This window comes from Sparus aurata, chromosome 7 (genome assembly GCF_900880675.1).
Source record: "Sparus aurata chromosome 7, fSpaAur1.1, whole genome shotgun sequence".
NCBI lineage: Eukaryota > Metazoa > Chordata > Actinopteri > Spariformes > Sparidae > Sparus > Sparus aurata.
In genome coordinates, this window is record NC_044193.1 from 19,873,282 (window position 1) to 19,887,582 (window position 14,301).

General features: G+C 40.9%; 1 protein-coding gene across 4 annotated transcripts in view; it reads left to right on the top strand.

Annotated features, from left to right (window-relative positions):
• Window positions 1-210: 210 nt before the first annotated feature.
• clstn1 (calsyntenin 1) overlaps window positions 211-14,301 on the top strand; it is a 39,343-nt gene continuing 25,252 nt past the window's right edge. For 3 of the 4 annotated variants that reach the window (XM_030423973.1, XM_030423974.1, XM_030423976.1), the window contains exon 1: window positions 212-493. In XM_030423973.1, the coding sequence (XP_030279833.1) occupies window positions 412-493 (82 nt within the window). In that variant the 5' untranslated portion in view covers window positions 212-411. Of the gene's footprint in view, window positions 494-14,301 lie in introns of all 4 variants that reach the window. The other variant, XM_030423975.1, reaches the window with a different exon arrangement.

The following is a 14,301-nucleotide window of genomic DNA, read 5'->3' on the forward strand; positions in this document are numbered from 1 at the left end:
GTCAGAGCCCCATCTGATACATCCTGCCCTCGAGTTAGCTAAATAAACTTTCACACTCGGCTTCACTTGTGTTTATTCTGAGACCCGGTGGTTAGACATTATAGAAACTTGTAATGGATGGTGGACGCAGGAACGCTTAACAAGAAAGAGTTAACTCCGCGCGCTGGGAACGTGTCAGCCCAACGTCCGACAGCCCGTGAACGCACCAAGCTGCAAAACTGCGAGAGAAGCGGTGATTGAAGGGGAGAGAGCAGAGCGGCGGCGGCGACGACGGCCATCTTAGAGCTACCGTGGTAACCAACACTCATCTCCTGGATTTTATTTTTCTTGTTAAGAGAAACTCTCCCGGCTGACTGACCAGAGAAGAAGAAGGTTGTGTTTCACTTCGCCGCGGTTGAACTCGAAGTCGGGATGCGGTTCCGAGGGAATACACAATTTGCATCCGCTGTCGGACTGGTCCTCGGACTATTATGTGCGGTGGAGGCAGCTAAAGGTAACTAAGCTGGGATTTATGTCCCGTTGTGTTTTGTCTCTCCTCTCCGTGTCATACTGCTCTCTGTCTACCTGAAGGGTTCTGAAGTGAACGGTCGCTCTCCGGTCGTTTTTCAGACGTTGACGGTTTAAAATGAGACGTTGACTCTGGTCCTCTGGAGGGATGCGTGTTCAGGAACCTGTTCAGGGATGGTCAGCTCCGGAGCCGCAGCGGGTGGATGTCGCGAAGTATCCCGCCGGCAGCAAGTGCATCCCCCGCGATACTGTGTCCATTTTAACCGCAAACAACCCCCTGAATTGACACATTATATGCCAACTGCAGCTATTATATGTGTCTGATATTTTATATATATTTTCATCCCACCGGAGTAGGCGACTTTGGAGATGATATCAAGGCCACGTAACGACCCCCTTCTGTCATCTGAATTCAGTCTATTTCTGGGGCACTTGCCTCTTGTAGTCGCAGTCTGATTTAGGATTCAACACATTTCTCACCTTCGGCAGAGTTTGTGAGGTTTCTTTTTTAAAGTCGGCCGTGTCTGGTACGCGCTGTTCTTATCTTGCTTTGAACAGATATTTGATTAAATCTGAATTAACATGTGCGACTATACGTTTATTTACCATTTTTACTATTTATATATTTTTTAATTATTATTATTTGATACGTTAAGTGTTGTTAAACCACCAGCATGTTTATTCTGCCATCAGTGGGCCTATTGCTCGCTTTGGCATCGCCGTGGTCGCACCAGGATGGAGCTTGGGTTGGCTACGCATTGCAGATCCCCTTCACAAGCCCTTGTTTTTGTCGGTGGATTTAATAAAATGCATGTGCTGCAATCACTGGTTTAAAAAAAAAAAAAAAAAGCCCCTCAATAGGAGGTCTGGGCCTTCTGTTACTACATAACTCGAGCTGAAAGTGCAACTGCCCTCTTCATGTGCAATGTCACCGATGGACACCATCACACACACTGAGGAGGAGAGAGACATGCCTTTATTTGCTGCAGGGCGGTCCACCTCCCTCCTCACAGTGGAAGCTCACTGCTCACACATTAAACACCCTCCTTGCATGAATTTACAGGCTGTGTTTTAGCCTCAAACCCATTCCGCTGTCTCCCCAGTGTGAGCTTCACGTTTCAGGGTGTGTAAAGGCAGGTGCGTCTTAGTCAGCCGCCACATCAGCGTGCCCAGGCAGCCGCCAATGCTGGAGGCCAGTTTGTGTGTTGTTTTCTTTTAAATGCTACACCCATCTTACGCCCCATGAACAGAATAAAGACCATGAAAGGGATATAGACGGCCATAAAAGTCTGCACAGGGGCTTTCTGATCGAGCTATATTTTTTCCTGTTGCCATGTCAAGCAGCTGAGAATGCACAGCAGGCGGGAGACTACCATTTGTAAAGCAGTAACTTAATTTCTTTTTGCATTAATCAAGAGGAAGTAAGTCCAGGGTATACTGTGTGAGTCTGGCCTCTCTTATGTTGCGACCAAGTGTGTGTTTGTGAAGTGCACCTGCAGGCGTTCCTGCCCTTATCATTGAAGGAGGCCTGTGAAATCACCATCTTGGTGAGGGCTTATCTTTTACTAACCAAAGGTCATTCGTTCATTTTGTGCGCTGCCTCTTGTCACCTGCAGCCTAAAGCTTTGAGTTTTCATGGCTTGTTGTTGATTCTTTTTTTTCTACTTCCAGTAGGGCTGCAAATAGGCACTGGACAATATAAAAAAGTCTTGACATGATTACCAGGTCCAGCATAATTGAGATTCACAATAAAATCCCAATTATCTTAAAAAATATATTAAAGTTGCACCTAAACACACTGAAACCACTTTAACCTGGCATTTTCCTTCAGATTTTATTGTATCACAGATAAGACACACATTATTCTGTTGTGAAAAACAAACAATCAAAGAATCTTTAGTAATTTGTCATTAATCATAAGGTCACACACAATTTTTTTTTACTAGTTTATTGTTAAATCACTTAGCGAGACAGCTTTTCCAAGTCATTCATGTAAGGATATCAAGATTATCCCGATAAGGAAAATTCACCATGATCAACTTATTCTTAGTTTTTTATCGCAATCTGCGTTAATATCTTTTATCCGCACATCCCTTGCTGCAACTAATCTGTTGATTATTTTTCTATTAATCAATTAGTTGCTGCGTATGTTAATTGTCAGAAAATAGTGAAAATGTCAATCAGTGGTTCCAGAAGCCCAAGATGATGTTCTCAAGGTATTCATATTTTTAAGAAGCTAGAATCGACAATTTTGAGTCAATTATCAACGTAGTTAGGTGGTGATTTATGAGTTAACAACTAATTGTTTATAATTGAGCCATGTTGCAGCGGATGAAGAAGCAGATACCCCTCATTTCTTTCCCCCAAGTCGTTCTTGTTCCAGAAATCTTGAGTTTATGTCGACAACTGATTTGTGTGAGTGAAACGGAGCTTCAGCTCATTCAGCTGAACTCAGCAGCATTGGCACTGGATGTCGTGGTCCTCAGCTATTCGCCTACGCAAACATTAATCACTGATGACATAGCTACAACAAACCTTGAAAGAGCTGTTGATAAAAATATGTTTTTGATACAAAAAAGCACTTACCTACCGAGTCTATATGATTCATTACACCGCCAGCAAGGAAATGTCAGTGTGTGTAAAACTGGTGCAAACTCACATCGTCTGTGGCAGGAAGCTTCAAAGCATTGTAAGCCATGATAATACACACTTCTGAGTTTCTTATCTTATCCATGATGGAATTGTATCACTTGTTTTCAAGGTCTCACCCATGTAATCTGTTTCTCTTTCTGTTGCCATGAGCAGCTGCTGGGTGGCTTCATGTTCTCGAGTGAAACATTAGGTCTGCTGAGATGCATGAGCTTCCTCTGTGCACACACAGCCAGACAAAGGAAAGGCTGGCTGCTGGGAAGTTTCTTGGCTCATTCGTCATTGAATTAAGTAATTGAAGTTGAACAAATTGGATGCCGTGCTTTGTGTGCTGCTGAGTTAACATATGCGCTCTCCTCACATGGCTGTAAAGAAGTACATATTAGAGGTTAGATGCAGGTGTTCTTGCCCAGTCTTTCTTGTCTTACAGTCATTGGAGAAACCGGATATTGATCCACTGGAAAACATTGCTTGTCAGTTACGGTTAGAGCAATGTATCGGATCAGTATAATGTAGTTTAATGTTTAGTGATGTGGCTCACCTCTGTGGTTCCTCCCTGACCACAGCCTTATTAAAAATGTGTTTTATTATATAATTATTTGTTTACATGAAGAAGACATGCAGGAAATATATTTAACACATTTTCTTTATTTGTATGAAAAATTACTAAGTTGTTTGGGTTTTTACTTTGAAAATTATTTGAATGATTATGAATTTTCAAAAAACATTTAAAATTTTGTTATCAATTAATTGGTTAATTTACTAATAATTTCAGGTTTAGTCTAAATGCTTATTCATTTACTTGCATGTCGTCATCATTATTGATATCGGCCTTCACAAACCATTATGGTTGAAACCTTTTGCCCTTGCTTATGAAACTCATCGCAAATAGGTTTTATTGATTACAGGATCCCAGAAACCAAACAAAGGCTCACCACCATCAGTGACCTGGTTGACCCTTGGGAAATGAATATGGTTGCATTTCCCTTTTCTTTTTTTCCCTTTTTTTTTAACAGAGACTCAGTCACACAAGATTGTTGGAAGCTCAAAGGTTTAAAATGGGTTTTAAACCTTTGAGCTTCCAACAATCTGTGACGTATGGCATCTTGCTATGTTATGGCAAACAGAAACTATGTGGATGCACACAGCTGACAATGACTTCATTGTTTGCCTCTTCCATGCAGCTCTCATAACACTGTTGTATGCCATCATTCAGAGTCAGTTCACAGACTTGTTTAACTTCAGAAATACCATCATTAGAAATCGTCTGGGTGATGGCTACTGGCTAACGTGATGATATTGTGAAAGACATGAACCACTTCAGTTTCAGATGTTTCTCTTTGAAAATATCAGAGCTTTATCAGCTCATAAATCAAAAAGAAGATGTCAGTCTTGATGTGGTTTTGATTGATAGGACCCATTTCATTTGATGTTTAGTGTTCTGCTCCACATATTCCACTGTGACTTGTCACTGCAAGACACATCGGTCATTGAACATCAGTCGTTGAACACAGATGCAACTTAAATGATGACTCAGAGAGCACGTACCTTTGCTGTGAGTGCATAATCCTGTGCTGTTAAAGTTTTAATTTGTCAACTGCAGCCATGACTACTTGTCCAGTCTGTCCAGGAAATTGAGGGCTTTGTATAATAATGATGAATATTGATGAAGAAGTGTGTGGTTCTGGTCATTAATCATCAGACTACTGTACCTGGTTTATGCAGAAGTCATCAAAATTCGATTGCAGTTTCACAATTTATTCAAACTATGCTCCAGACTAACTTTTAACACTGGTGCGCCTAACCTTTTCATTTAGGTGCATCCAAATATTACATTTTAACATAATTTGTTAACATATTATGTACAGAGTTGTAAACAGGAATACCTTTTTATACAATATTAATCTGACCTGCTGAATATCAGGTGCAATGGTGTGACCAGTGAAAATGATTTGGTCGCACATGCTCCGAATTTTAAGTGCAACTAAATAGTTGGAACCCCTGTCAGTGTATCAGATTTGGGGAAGATTACTAGTTGAAAGAGTTTGTCTGTATCCCTGTGTTTAGACAGAGAAAGGCAAGACCAACAACCAGATGTGGCACAATGAAGAGAATCTGGGTGAAAAAAATGAATCTGCACCTCATGGTACAGGATTTATGATCCACAAAGTGCCTTGTGACTGGCTGTATGGTGGTGCTATTCACAGTCCAACCTAATCACTTGCTCTTAGGGTCATGGCCTACTTTTGCTCCAAAATCCATTGAAGACTGTTTGTTTGTCAAGATACTTTATGCTGACAAACATACAATCAGAACCAAACATTTTCCCCTCCATTGTCCTGAATAACTGTTTACTTGCCCTACACAGAGGCCCTGTTCCTACAAGTTAACTCTTAAATTTTTTTAGTATCTCTTATTCAGAGATTTCTCAGAGGAACAAAGGGCTTTTAGGCCCAGACTTCAGGGTCAGGATCTTGACTAAGCATGCCACAATGCGGTCACTGTTCGAAGGATTGCGACTCAAGCCCCTCAAGAATGTGTATATGAGATAATCCTCTGAAAAGTGCTAAGTTGTTGAAGCATTTCGATTTGGTAATTTGCCACTTAGTGCTGCAAAAGATGGGCCATGAGAATACTGGACTCAATTTGGGTCGGTGGTGACTTTCCTCTCATTGGTGCCTTGGCGGGCTGAATGGAGTCAGTGATCTGTCAAGAATGGGTCATTCAGTTGTGAATATTAAGTTGTGCCGGATGACTGGGAAGTTATGTCGGCCACCAAGAACAGACTTTAAATTCACATGAGCCCTTTGTTTTGATGTTAAAAGTAATATTGCAAAATGAAAACAGCAATCTTAGAATGTACCGGAATATCTAGGAATTCAATTGGTTTCTGGTATAATGTTACGAATAAGTAAAAAATCAGTTGAAATGTTGCATCAATTAAATTTTTTTTACAGACGCTTCTTGCGTGGATAATATTGCATGAGACCATCCAACTCCACAAAAACTGTAATGGCATCTTCACTAAAATGTCAGTAATGACGCAAAGTGCCATCACTCTGAAAATGATAGCCAATGGTGTACATCTCATTGTGTTATTTTGATTAAGAGAAAGTAATAAAACCAGCACGTCCAGGACAAATATTGGCACTGCAGAACTATTCACATTTGCGTGTGTCAACATTAAGATTCAGGCTGCATGGGAAACAGCTAACCAGAGACCACATTACCTGTCGCAGGTTTGCTACACCCGAGTTCCTCACTGAGCTCTAGCCGTCTCACTCTCACTTCTGCACTCTCACTGGCTCTTTTGTGCCCCTCACACAGAGAAGTGATTGAGTTGAGGCTCTGTGGCTCCCAACCCCCTCTTCAGAGTAGCACTACGGTTGTCGAGGGTGTGTTCTTTCTGTCGGGCGGTTAAGACTGCGTAGGACAAACAAATGTTGTTGCCTGGCAGAGCAACTGAGAGGTTCTCCTGTGCGAGCAGGGTATTTGGGGAGCGAGGGGCCCTAAGGTCTGTGTTTCCTTTAAGTGTCTTCAAGGCTTCCTGGAACAGTCCCCAGTCTGTGATGGAGACGGCTTGCGTCAAAAAGCAGAGGTGTTTATAAGGCAAGACAAACAGAGAAGTGTGTTCAATGTTTCAGACCGTGACCAGATTGTTCATTGATTGTTCCTGGTCCATGGATTTAAGAGAGCCACTTGCAGCATAATTCAAGTCAATGAGTGAGATTTGCATTCACATCACCTATTTGGATACAATTTCTGTTTGTTGGATATAACGTCTGACAGCAATAGAGCCTGAAGCTGCCTTCAAAACTGCCACAAGTGGCTCTGGTGGTTTTTCAAACTGCTCCTGTCCACCAGGAAAACTTGGCCACTGGCAAGCCCAGAGATTTTGAAGAGTTAGAATATGTATCCAACGCTGGAATTGCATACTGCCCACATACTTTTACACAGTCGGTATACGTGTTTCTGTCTTCACAGTTTAAGCTGTTCATATTTTCCAAACTCATGTTTTTCTTTTAACCGTCTCCCTGGAAACACCCCAAGGTCTGACTGTCACCTGAGCACAGAAAGCCCTCTCTCCTGTCTTCAGTATTCTGCTGCAGCTAATGAAACAAATGCAGATAACAACCTGGCAACAGAGAGGCTTTATTTAGTCTCTGACAACAGCAATTAGACAGCCTGCACACTCTGCTTAAAGACCATGCTGCCATTTGTGTTGCCTTTGAGTGACAGGTTTTGCTTCTAATTTAGATTGATTCATAACGCTGGGTTTTCAAACACTAACACCACAGCATTGACTGGTACGAACTACAGCAGTTTAAAATTCAAGTTAAACAGCCAATCGCTAAATTGTTTAATATGTAAAGATGCTAACATTTATGGACACTGTTTACAGTCGGTATGATAGTTAAGTAGACTGTGGGGTTTAAGTATGTATTATGATAGAATATCAAAATATGTTATAGGGCAGACGACTCGAATTTTAGAGATATTTCTCAAGTTTGTATTTACCTTTGATTTAATTGCCAGTGTGTCTCTGTTGTGCTGCCGAATCTATGATGCCATAAAAACTGCAGCATCACCTTGAGACATCCATTCCACACAAATGTAAAAGAATTAATGCATTGAATCTGAAAAAAAATATTTTAATGGCTTGTTATTGTATTCACAATAACAATGCTGTGTTTCAGTCAAACACCACCAACAACAAATATCATAAAAGAAAAAATTCTTCAATCAAATTACCCTCAGTTGATGGCACCCTGACTTCCAGTGTCTAGTATGTGCTTAAACAATAGTAGGATTTTTTTCAGTACTGTAAGTCATGGAAAACAACTTTTAAAGCAGTATTTAGTACACAGTTTAGTACACATTTAGTTCCCCTTTTTTTTCTCTCACCAGAGCATTTTCCCCACAACAAATGTCTCATTTCACAGGAAACACAGACAAAGCATGTTTTCACATAGCCCTGTAAACCGCCACACATGGCTCAGTTTGATATGCAACATCATATCAATAGCGGGTGCCCTTCTCCGTCTCTCTATCAGCTAATGGATCCTTGGCTTGAAAAACATTGAAGACCTCTGCACTAAAGCATTGCTGAGCAGTTGATCTGCTCTGTAGCAGGCTGTAGTAAAGCTTTAAATTTGACGGTGAAGGCTTGCAGGCTGTCGGACATCAAATGTAAAATATGAGCTAAATCGATTGCGCAGAGCTCCACAGCGCGTCAGGGGCCTGACAGTTGGCTGCATCATCATCATTACACAACATGGCCTCAGAGGTTCCCAGGCATTATCAGGCTTCATCTGATAATTACAGACTGATCATCTGCTGAAATGATGCTGCTACAATCTGGACAGCTGTGCTGTATTTATCTGGTTTCCCCAGGGTTACCAGTAGCCTGTGACCAGTCTAATATCATTGTGTTTGGTTTAGTCTACAGCAGTAGTGAGGGTTATACAGCAGCCGGACACGTGCAGAGCTTTTGGCAAGCATCAGGGAGGCCGAATGATTTTATTCCCCCGTCCATGAGGACGAGACATCACAGCAGTGGCATGGAGGGAGAGAGTGAGTGTATGCATCCTTTTGAATCTCAGGATTAGCAGGACCTATTGTGGCCCTAACATTCTCGCAGGAAGTATTTCATCACGGTTAATAGGTCAAACTGTAAAGGTTAGGCTCCAATAAAAGAGGGAGGCATCCATAAAGGGGTTTTGTCTTTGTGTCAGTGTGAATGGTCAGTATGTTACCCTGTTCTTTGGGGGGGTCATGAAAGAAGTCAGTGATGACATCACATGGCTGAATATGTGCCACCACAGAAAATGTATTAATCCTGAAAGTTTGCTTTGGTGTTTTATATTGTTGATTGTTGGTGCTGTTAATGGATTGTTGTTCTCATTTGAGATAGATTAACAGAAAAAAAAAGTGTTTCGATGCAAAGAGAGGTGAGGCCAGTTGAGAGACGATTTATTGTCCTTTGGGTAAATCAGTTGCAAGACAAGCACAAAAGTGGCAGCGCTGGTCTCTCTGGAAAACAAATGGTGTTATACTAAAGAGTTTCTTGTAGCTGACTCATCTTCATGCATTGTCTACCTTCTTAAAGTTTTGGCACGTGCCTGTAGTAGATGTAGCTACAAGCTATATTGTCTCATCATTAGTACTGCAATTATTTGCAGCCATGTTTATTCTGACTTTGGAATGGATACTGAAGTCACAATTATTGATCATGATTTAAGGACTGCATGTTTTTAATACCCAATTTAAAAATGAGCCATTGACATTCAATCTGCCTGTACAAAGACCACTCAGCCAAAAATAAATACACATATTACACAAGCTTTTTTGTGACATTGAATGTGACAAAAGAACAGAACGGCAAACATGTCTACTGACAAAGACAAAGCCGTCAACTGCCTCTTTTTTGTGGGTTTATCCACGTTTTAAAAAACCTGCATGTGCACACTTATTTTGGTGTAAAAATGGTGTGACACTGCAGACGAACCTAAAAAGTCAGTGCATACATTATATATTTTCCCACACACACCCTGACTGCAACTTTTCAAGGAGAAACCAGCCCTTACAAATGTCTATACGTGACATAGGTTGCATCATTTCAGGAAGCAATTTATTTTAAAGCATTAATGGTCTCTCAAAATGCCCACACTGGCTGGCAGTGCAGGTGGCAGAGACATAATGCTGATGAGTAGATGGCTCGGCACAGCCCAGCTTGGCACACACAGCCACACCAAGCACTTTATCCTTGTCCACCTGCGTCAGATAGCATCCATGTTTCAACGCTGCTCTCTCTCTCTCCCTCTCTGAAAAGTTCTTGTTCCCCTGAGGTCTCTCTCTATTTATCATTTGTACATCTTCAAAGTGGATTCCAGGTGTTGGTAGGAGATTGTTCTCAATTCATTGTGTCATACTCATCTTTAGACACATAATAAAGACTTGGCAGCTGCTTGTTTTTGGCAGCCTTACCTGCTCTGTTTGATATCTTGCTTGTCTCTTGACCTTGTCAGTGAATGAAATGGCCGCATCCCATTAAGGGATTAAATGTCATTGGCTTTATTTGTAACAGGATTGCATACCAGGTACTGTGTTGCTGGGCTGTAAATGGGCCTAGTAGCTTGCCTTCTGTCCATATATCGTAATAGTGATATTTGTGTTTGTCTCAAGTTTCAGGCACATCTCCATCTCTAAAAGGCTTCTTAAAGGATTTTTCTGCCAGATTGGGGCTTAATTTGTATGATCATGGATACTGCTGGGTTCATTGTTGGTTGGATTTTTTAGAAAGATATTTTAATCTTCTTTGCATGTTTATAAACTCTTTCTTTGTTGGTTGTGGTTGCTTCTGTCAGCATTGGATGACGCTGCATGGTTGATATCTATTATTCAGCAAGAGGCAAATATCAGCCCTTCATATCTATGTATTTATATCCCAACCCTCCATCTAAAATTTATATTGAGGCCAATGGTTTCTTTTAGCCAGAAAATAGGATGGTGGGTCACTGTAATCTTTTTCTCTGAGTAGCCCCTTTTAGATAGAAAAGTTGGCACATTTGCAGCAAGGTAAAGGCTGCAATGTGCCGCCTTCTCTGTCTAAAAGGGAGGTGTAATATTCGTTCTTTTCCAAAAAGCCGCCACTTGGCCGCCACTGCGGTAGGCGTATACATGTGATGTGATGTCAAGCACGAAGTCCGGCATGGAGAGTGAAGGAGGTCGAAGTTGTCTTCAAAATAAGAGCCTTATATTGCACCCCATTGGAGTTTAGAACTGGGTTCTTCGCGGGGGGGCTTTTAATTTGAAAGTAGCAACCGTTAGTAGCTTTCCGCTACAACAACAAGCGGACAATGAAGACAGATACAGAGACCGAGGAGATGCTAGCATCTCCAGTTGCTCATCTTGACGTCCGTGGATGAAGTGATGGACTGACTGCTGTGGTTTCCTGGTTTTAAAAGTCCCTGGCTGTGGTTCGCACAACAGTGCACGTCATCGACACATCCACCCATCTCACGAAATTGCCAGCACATTGACGGCTTGGATTTACATAGCAACGGAGGCAGAAAAAGGTGTACCCTCCGAGGTGGCAAATTGGCGGACCAAAACAGACCCCCAATTTACCGCCTTCTGTCTTTTTTCTTCTTTTGCCGCTTTGTCTTTGCCTTCAGTCAGTCCACACTCTGACAGGAAAAGACACATGACAAATGACATTTATGATGTGCCGTCCTTATTGTCTGCTCCTCATGACATCTTGTAATGATTAAGTTACTTGAAAACGGGAAATGTTGCAGCATTGTCTTATTTTCTTTTTAGCGGTTCTATATATACATATACGGTTTAACCTTTCTTTTTACTTGGTATAACATTCGACCAAAATTGTTGTGACTACCTTTGCTTCAACATGTGAGGATTTGGGACGATGATGTCATCATGTTCTACATTGTTGATAAACGGATAATTATGCTCCAACAATTTTGATAATTAGTTGTTCAAGTCATTTTCAGTTTGTAAGATTTTAGGATTTGTGACTTTTTACTATTTGATATCATTTTAAACTGATTATCTTTGAGACTTTGGCTGTTGGGCAGACAAAATAAGTAATTTGAAGACATCACATCAGGAGCTTGAGATTAGTATTTGTTACGGTTTTGTTATATTTTATAAATTAAAGGAGACCTATTTTGTTTTCTTTTCTTTTTGTTCCTTTCCTTCACTGTTTTATATAGGTTCTTATGCATGTAAAACATCTTGATAGTTAAAAAGGTCAAAGTCCGCACCAACAGAGGCTCCTCTCTACCACAGAAAACACAAAGTCACAAATTTGCATAATTTATGCCTAGCAGCTAGTTTGGCTAGGAAGAATTGATTTAGCACAGCTGCTCTATTGTTGTTAGCGGTGCTGGCTCAGGTGTGTGTGAGCTGACCAATCAGAGGAGACTGGGTATTCAGTCTTAAAAGATACAGGAGCTTAAAACGGATTGCTTCAGTCAGAGGGGGACTACAGTGCTGCATCACTGGACAGTATGAGAAGGCTGGTGTGTCTTTTGAGCAGTTAAGCATGTGAATCTAATCTAGTAGTAACTCAAAATAAAACTATGAACCTGAAAATGAGCATCGTTAGCTAAGATTGGATTGTTTTATAATGAGTGTCATTGTCAGTTGCAGCTCTACAGGGGATAAAGTAACATGTGACACACGTATGATTTGGGCCTATTTTACAAGAGAATTATCAAGACATTAGTGTTTCTACATGCTTCTTCTGCAGAGGGTTCAGCTCAATGTTGATTTTGTTTCTGTGGAAGGAGACAAGAGTTTCCTCTTCAATCGTCTTCCTTTATTTAATTGAAAAACACACAAAGGTTGTAATTGGGCCAGTTGTGAGTACGTATTGCATTAGATGAATTGGTTTCCTTACTAAGTTTAATGAAGAAAATGGCAGTCTTCCACACTTAACATCCTCAGTGCTGAAACAGCGAGCCACTCTCAGACTGACTCCAACATTTTAAAGCCCCTTTCCCTAATCTCATTCTATCCTAAATCCTAAAGCCTCCCCTCTTGAAAAAAAGACAAACAAACTAGTCCCTCCCTTTCTATGCAGAGTCTTATATCTTATAGGTCTCATTTACAGTATAAAATATGTTACGATAATTCATTTTCCAAGAATAATGGTGTCTGTGTTTATGCAAATCATGTCCAAGTTGCTCTGTATGAAATGTTGTCTGTCTAACTAGCAGCAGCCCTGCAAATGTTCTGCCCTTTCACTGCAGGCTTGCTGTGGGATGATGAAGCTATCTTGTCAAAAGGGCCTTGTTGGCAATTTCACGCAATGTAGTGAGAATTTAACGCTGTCAGTGTAATTGTGCTTTAGATTTCATTTCATAGAAGAGACTGGTAAGTGAAAGGGGCGGTGATGCAGCACAGCCATAACGCAGCTTGCTTTTGAATTTATCAGAGGCATCCTGGCAGTTTGTTGGGAATTGTTTGGTCAGTTTGCTTGACTTCACAGCACAAAGTTGATTGGCTGTGATAGAGCTGTCTGACTGCCACACTTTGTTTTACCTGTGCCAGCAGGCCTTTAGCTGGTGTGCCTGTTTACAGAGGATTAAATGCAATTTATTAAGTAGCACTCTTTTTCAACTGGCTCGTGAGTCAAAGTAAAGATTCATGCTATGAAAATGGACTAAGTGCTTTTTAGGTTAAAGCAGACAGCCCTCCTGGTTAGTTCATCTGTTGTTGTTGGTCAGGATAAGGCTGAACAGGCACTGAACAGGCACTTTGAGAATGCAGCTTGATGTTGTTCCATACTGTGTTGGTCCTGGTTCAGTGCACCCCAGTGCTGTAGGCCACGAGTAAGTGACAAATGTGAGGTCTACATGTGACCTGGCTAACATTAACTGTGGCTCTGTGGAAGCTAAAGCAGATTATAGTAGTAGTCTGGTCTGGCAGTCTGTCTAAAGACATCCATTTCACTTCAGGTCACGAGATGCTCTGCTAAGACCATGTATTAGGCTCGATCAATTCCACATTAGTGGCAAACGCAGCAAGTTGTCCTTACAAAGCAGCTCATTAAGCGCTGCTTGTGTTGTCATTTAACCAAAAATGTTAGGTGAAATTAAATCTTAATCAAGATGAATTCCAAAAATATTTATTTTAAATAATACCACAATCTCTCAAATAGTTTCACACTTGTAAGGACATAAAACCAGCTGTCTATCTGCCTTTACAAATCAGATGCAATAGTCCACCAATGGCACGATCTTCAGTGTTGAATAATGGACTTGGAGATTTGTGACACCTCTTGTCTTTAGTAATACTTATTGATTTTTACGCAGCTTACTATAGCTGCACATGCTTTGTCATGCTGTAGTTTTGTCATTGTTAAATATCAACCCTCAAGTCCTGGATTATTTCTTCTGTCAAATATTTAATAAAGGTATATCTATATCCATATCTAGTTCCTGCTGAGACATGTTTTTGGAAAAGCAACTAGAGATGGTAAAATAAATTCACAATTCAATACTTCAGCCAGCACAATTAATGTAGTTTGTTAAGCCATAAAGCAATGAGAACATGTTAACTTTGCGCTAACTAACAAGTCTGCTTCATTTTTTGTTCTTTTCTCATTGGAAAAAAAAA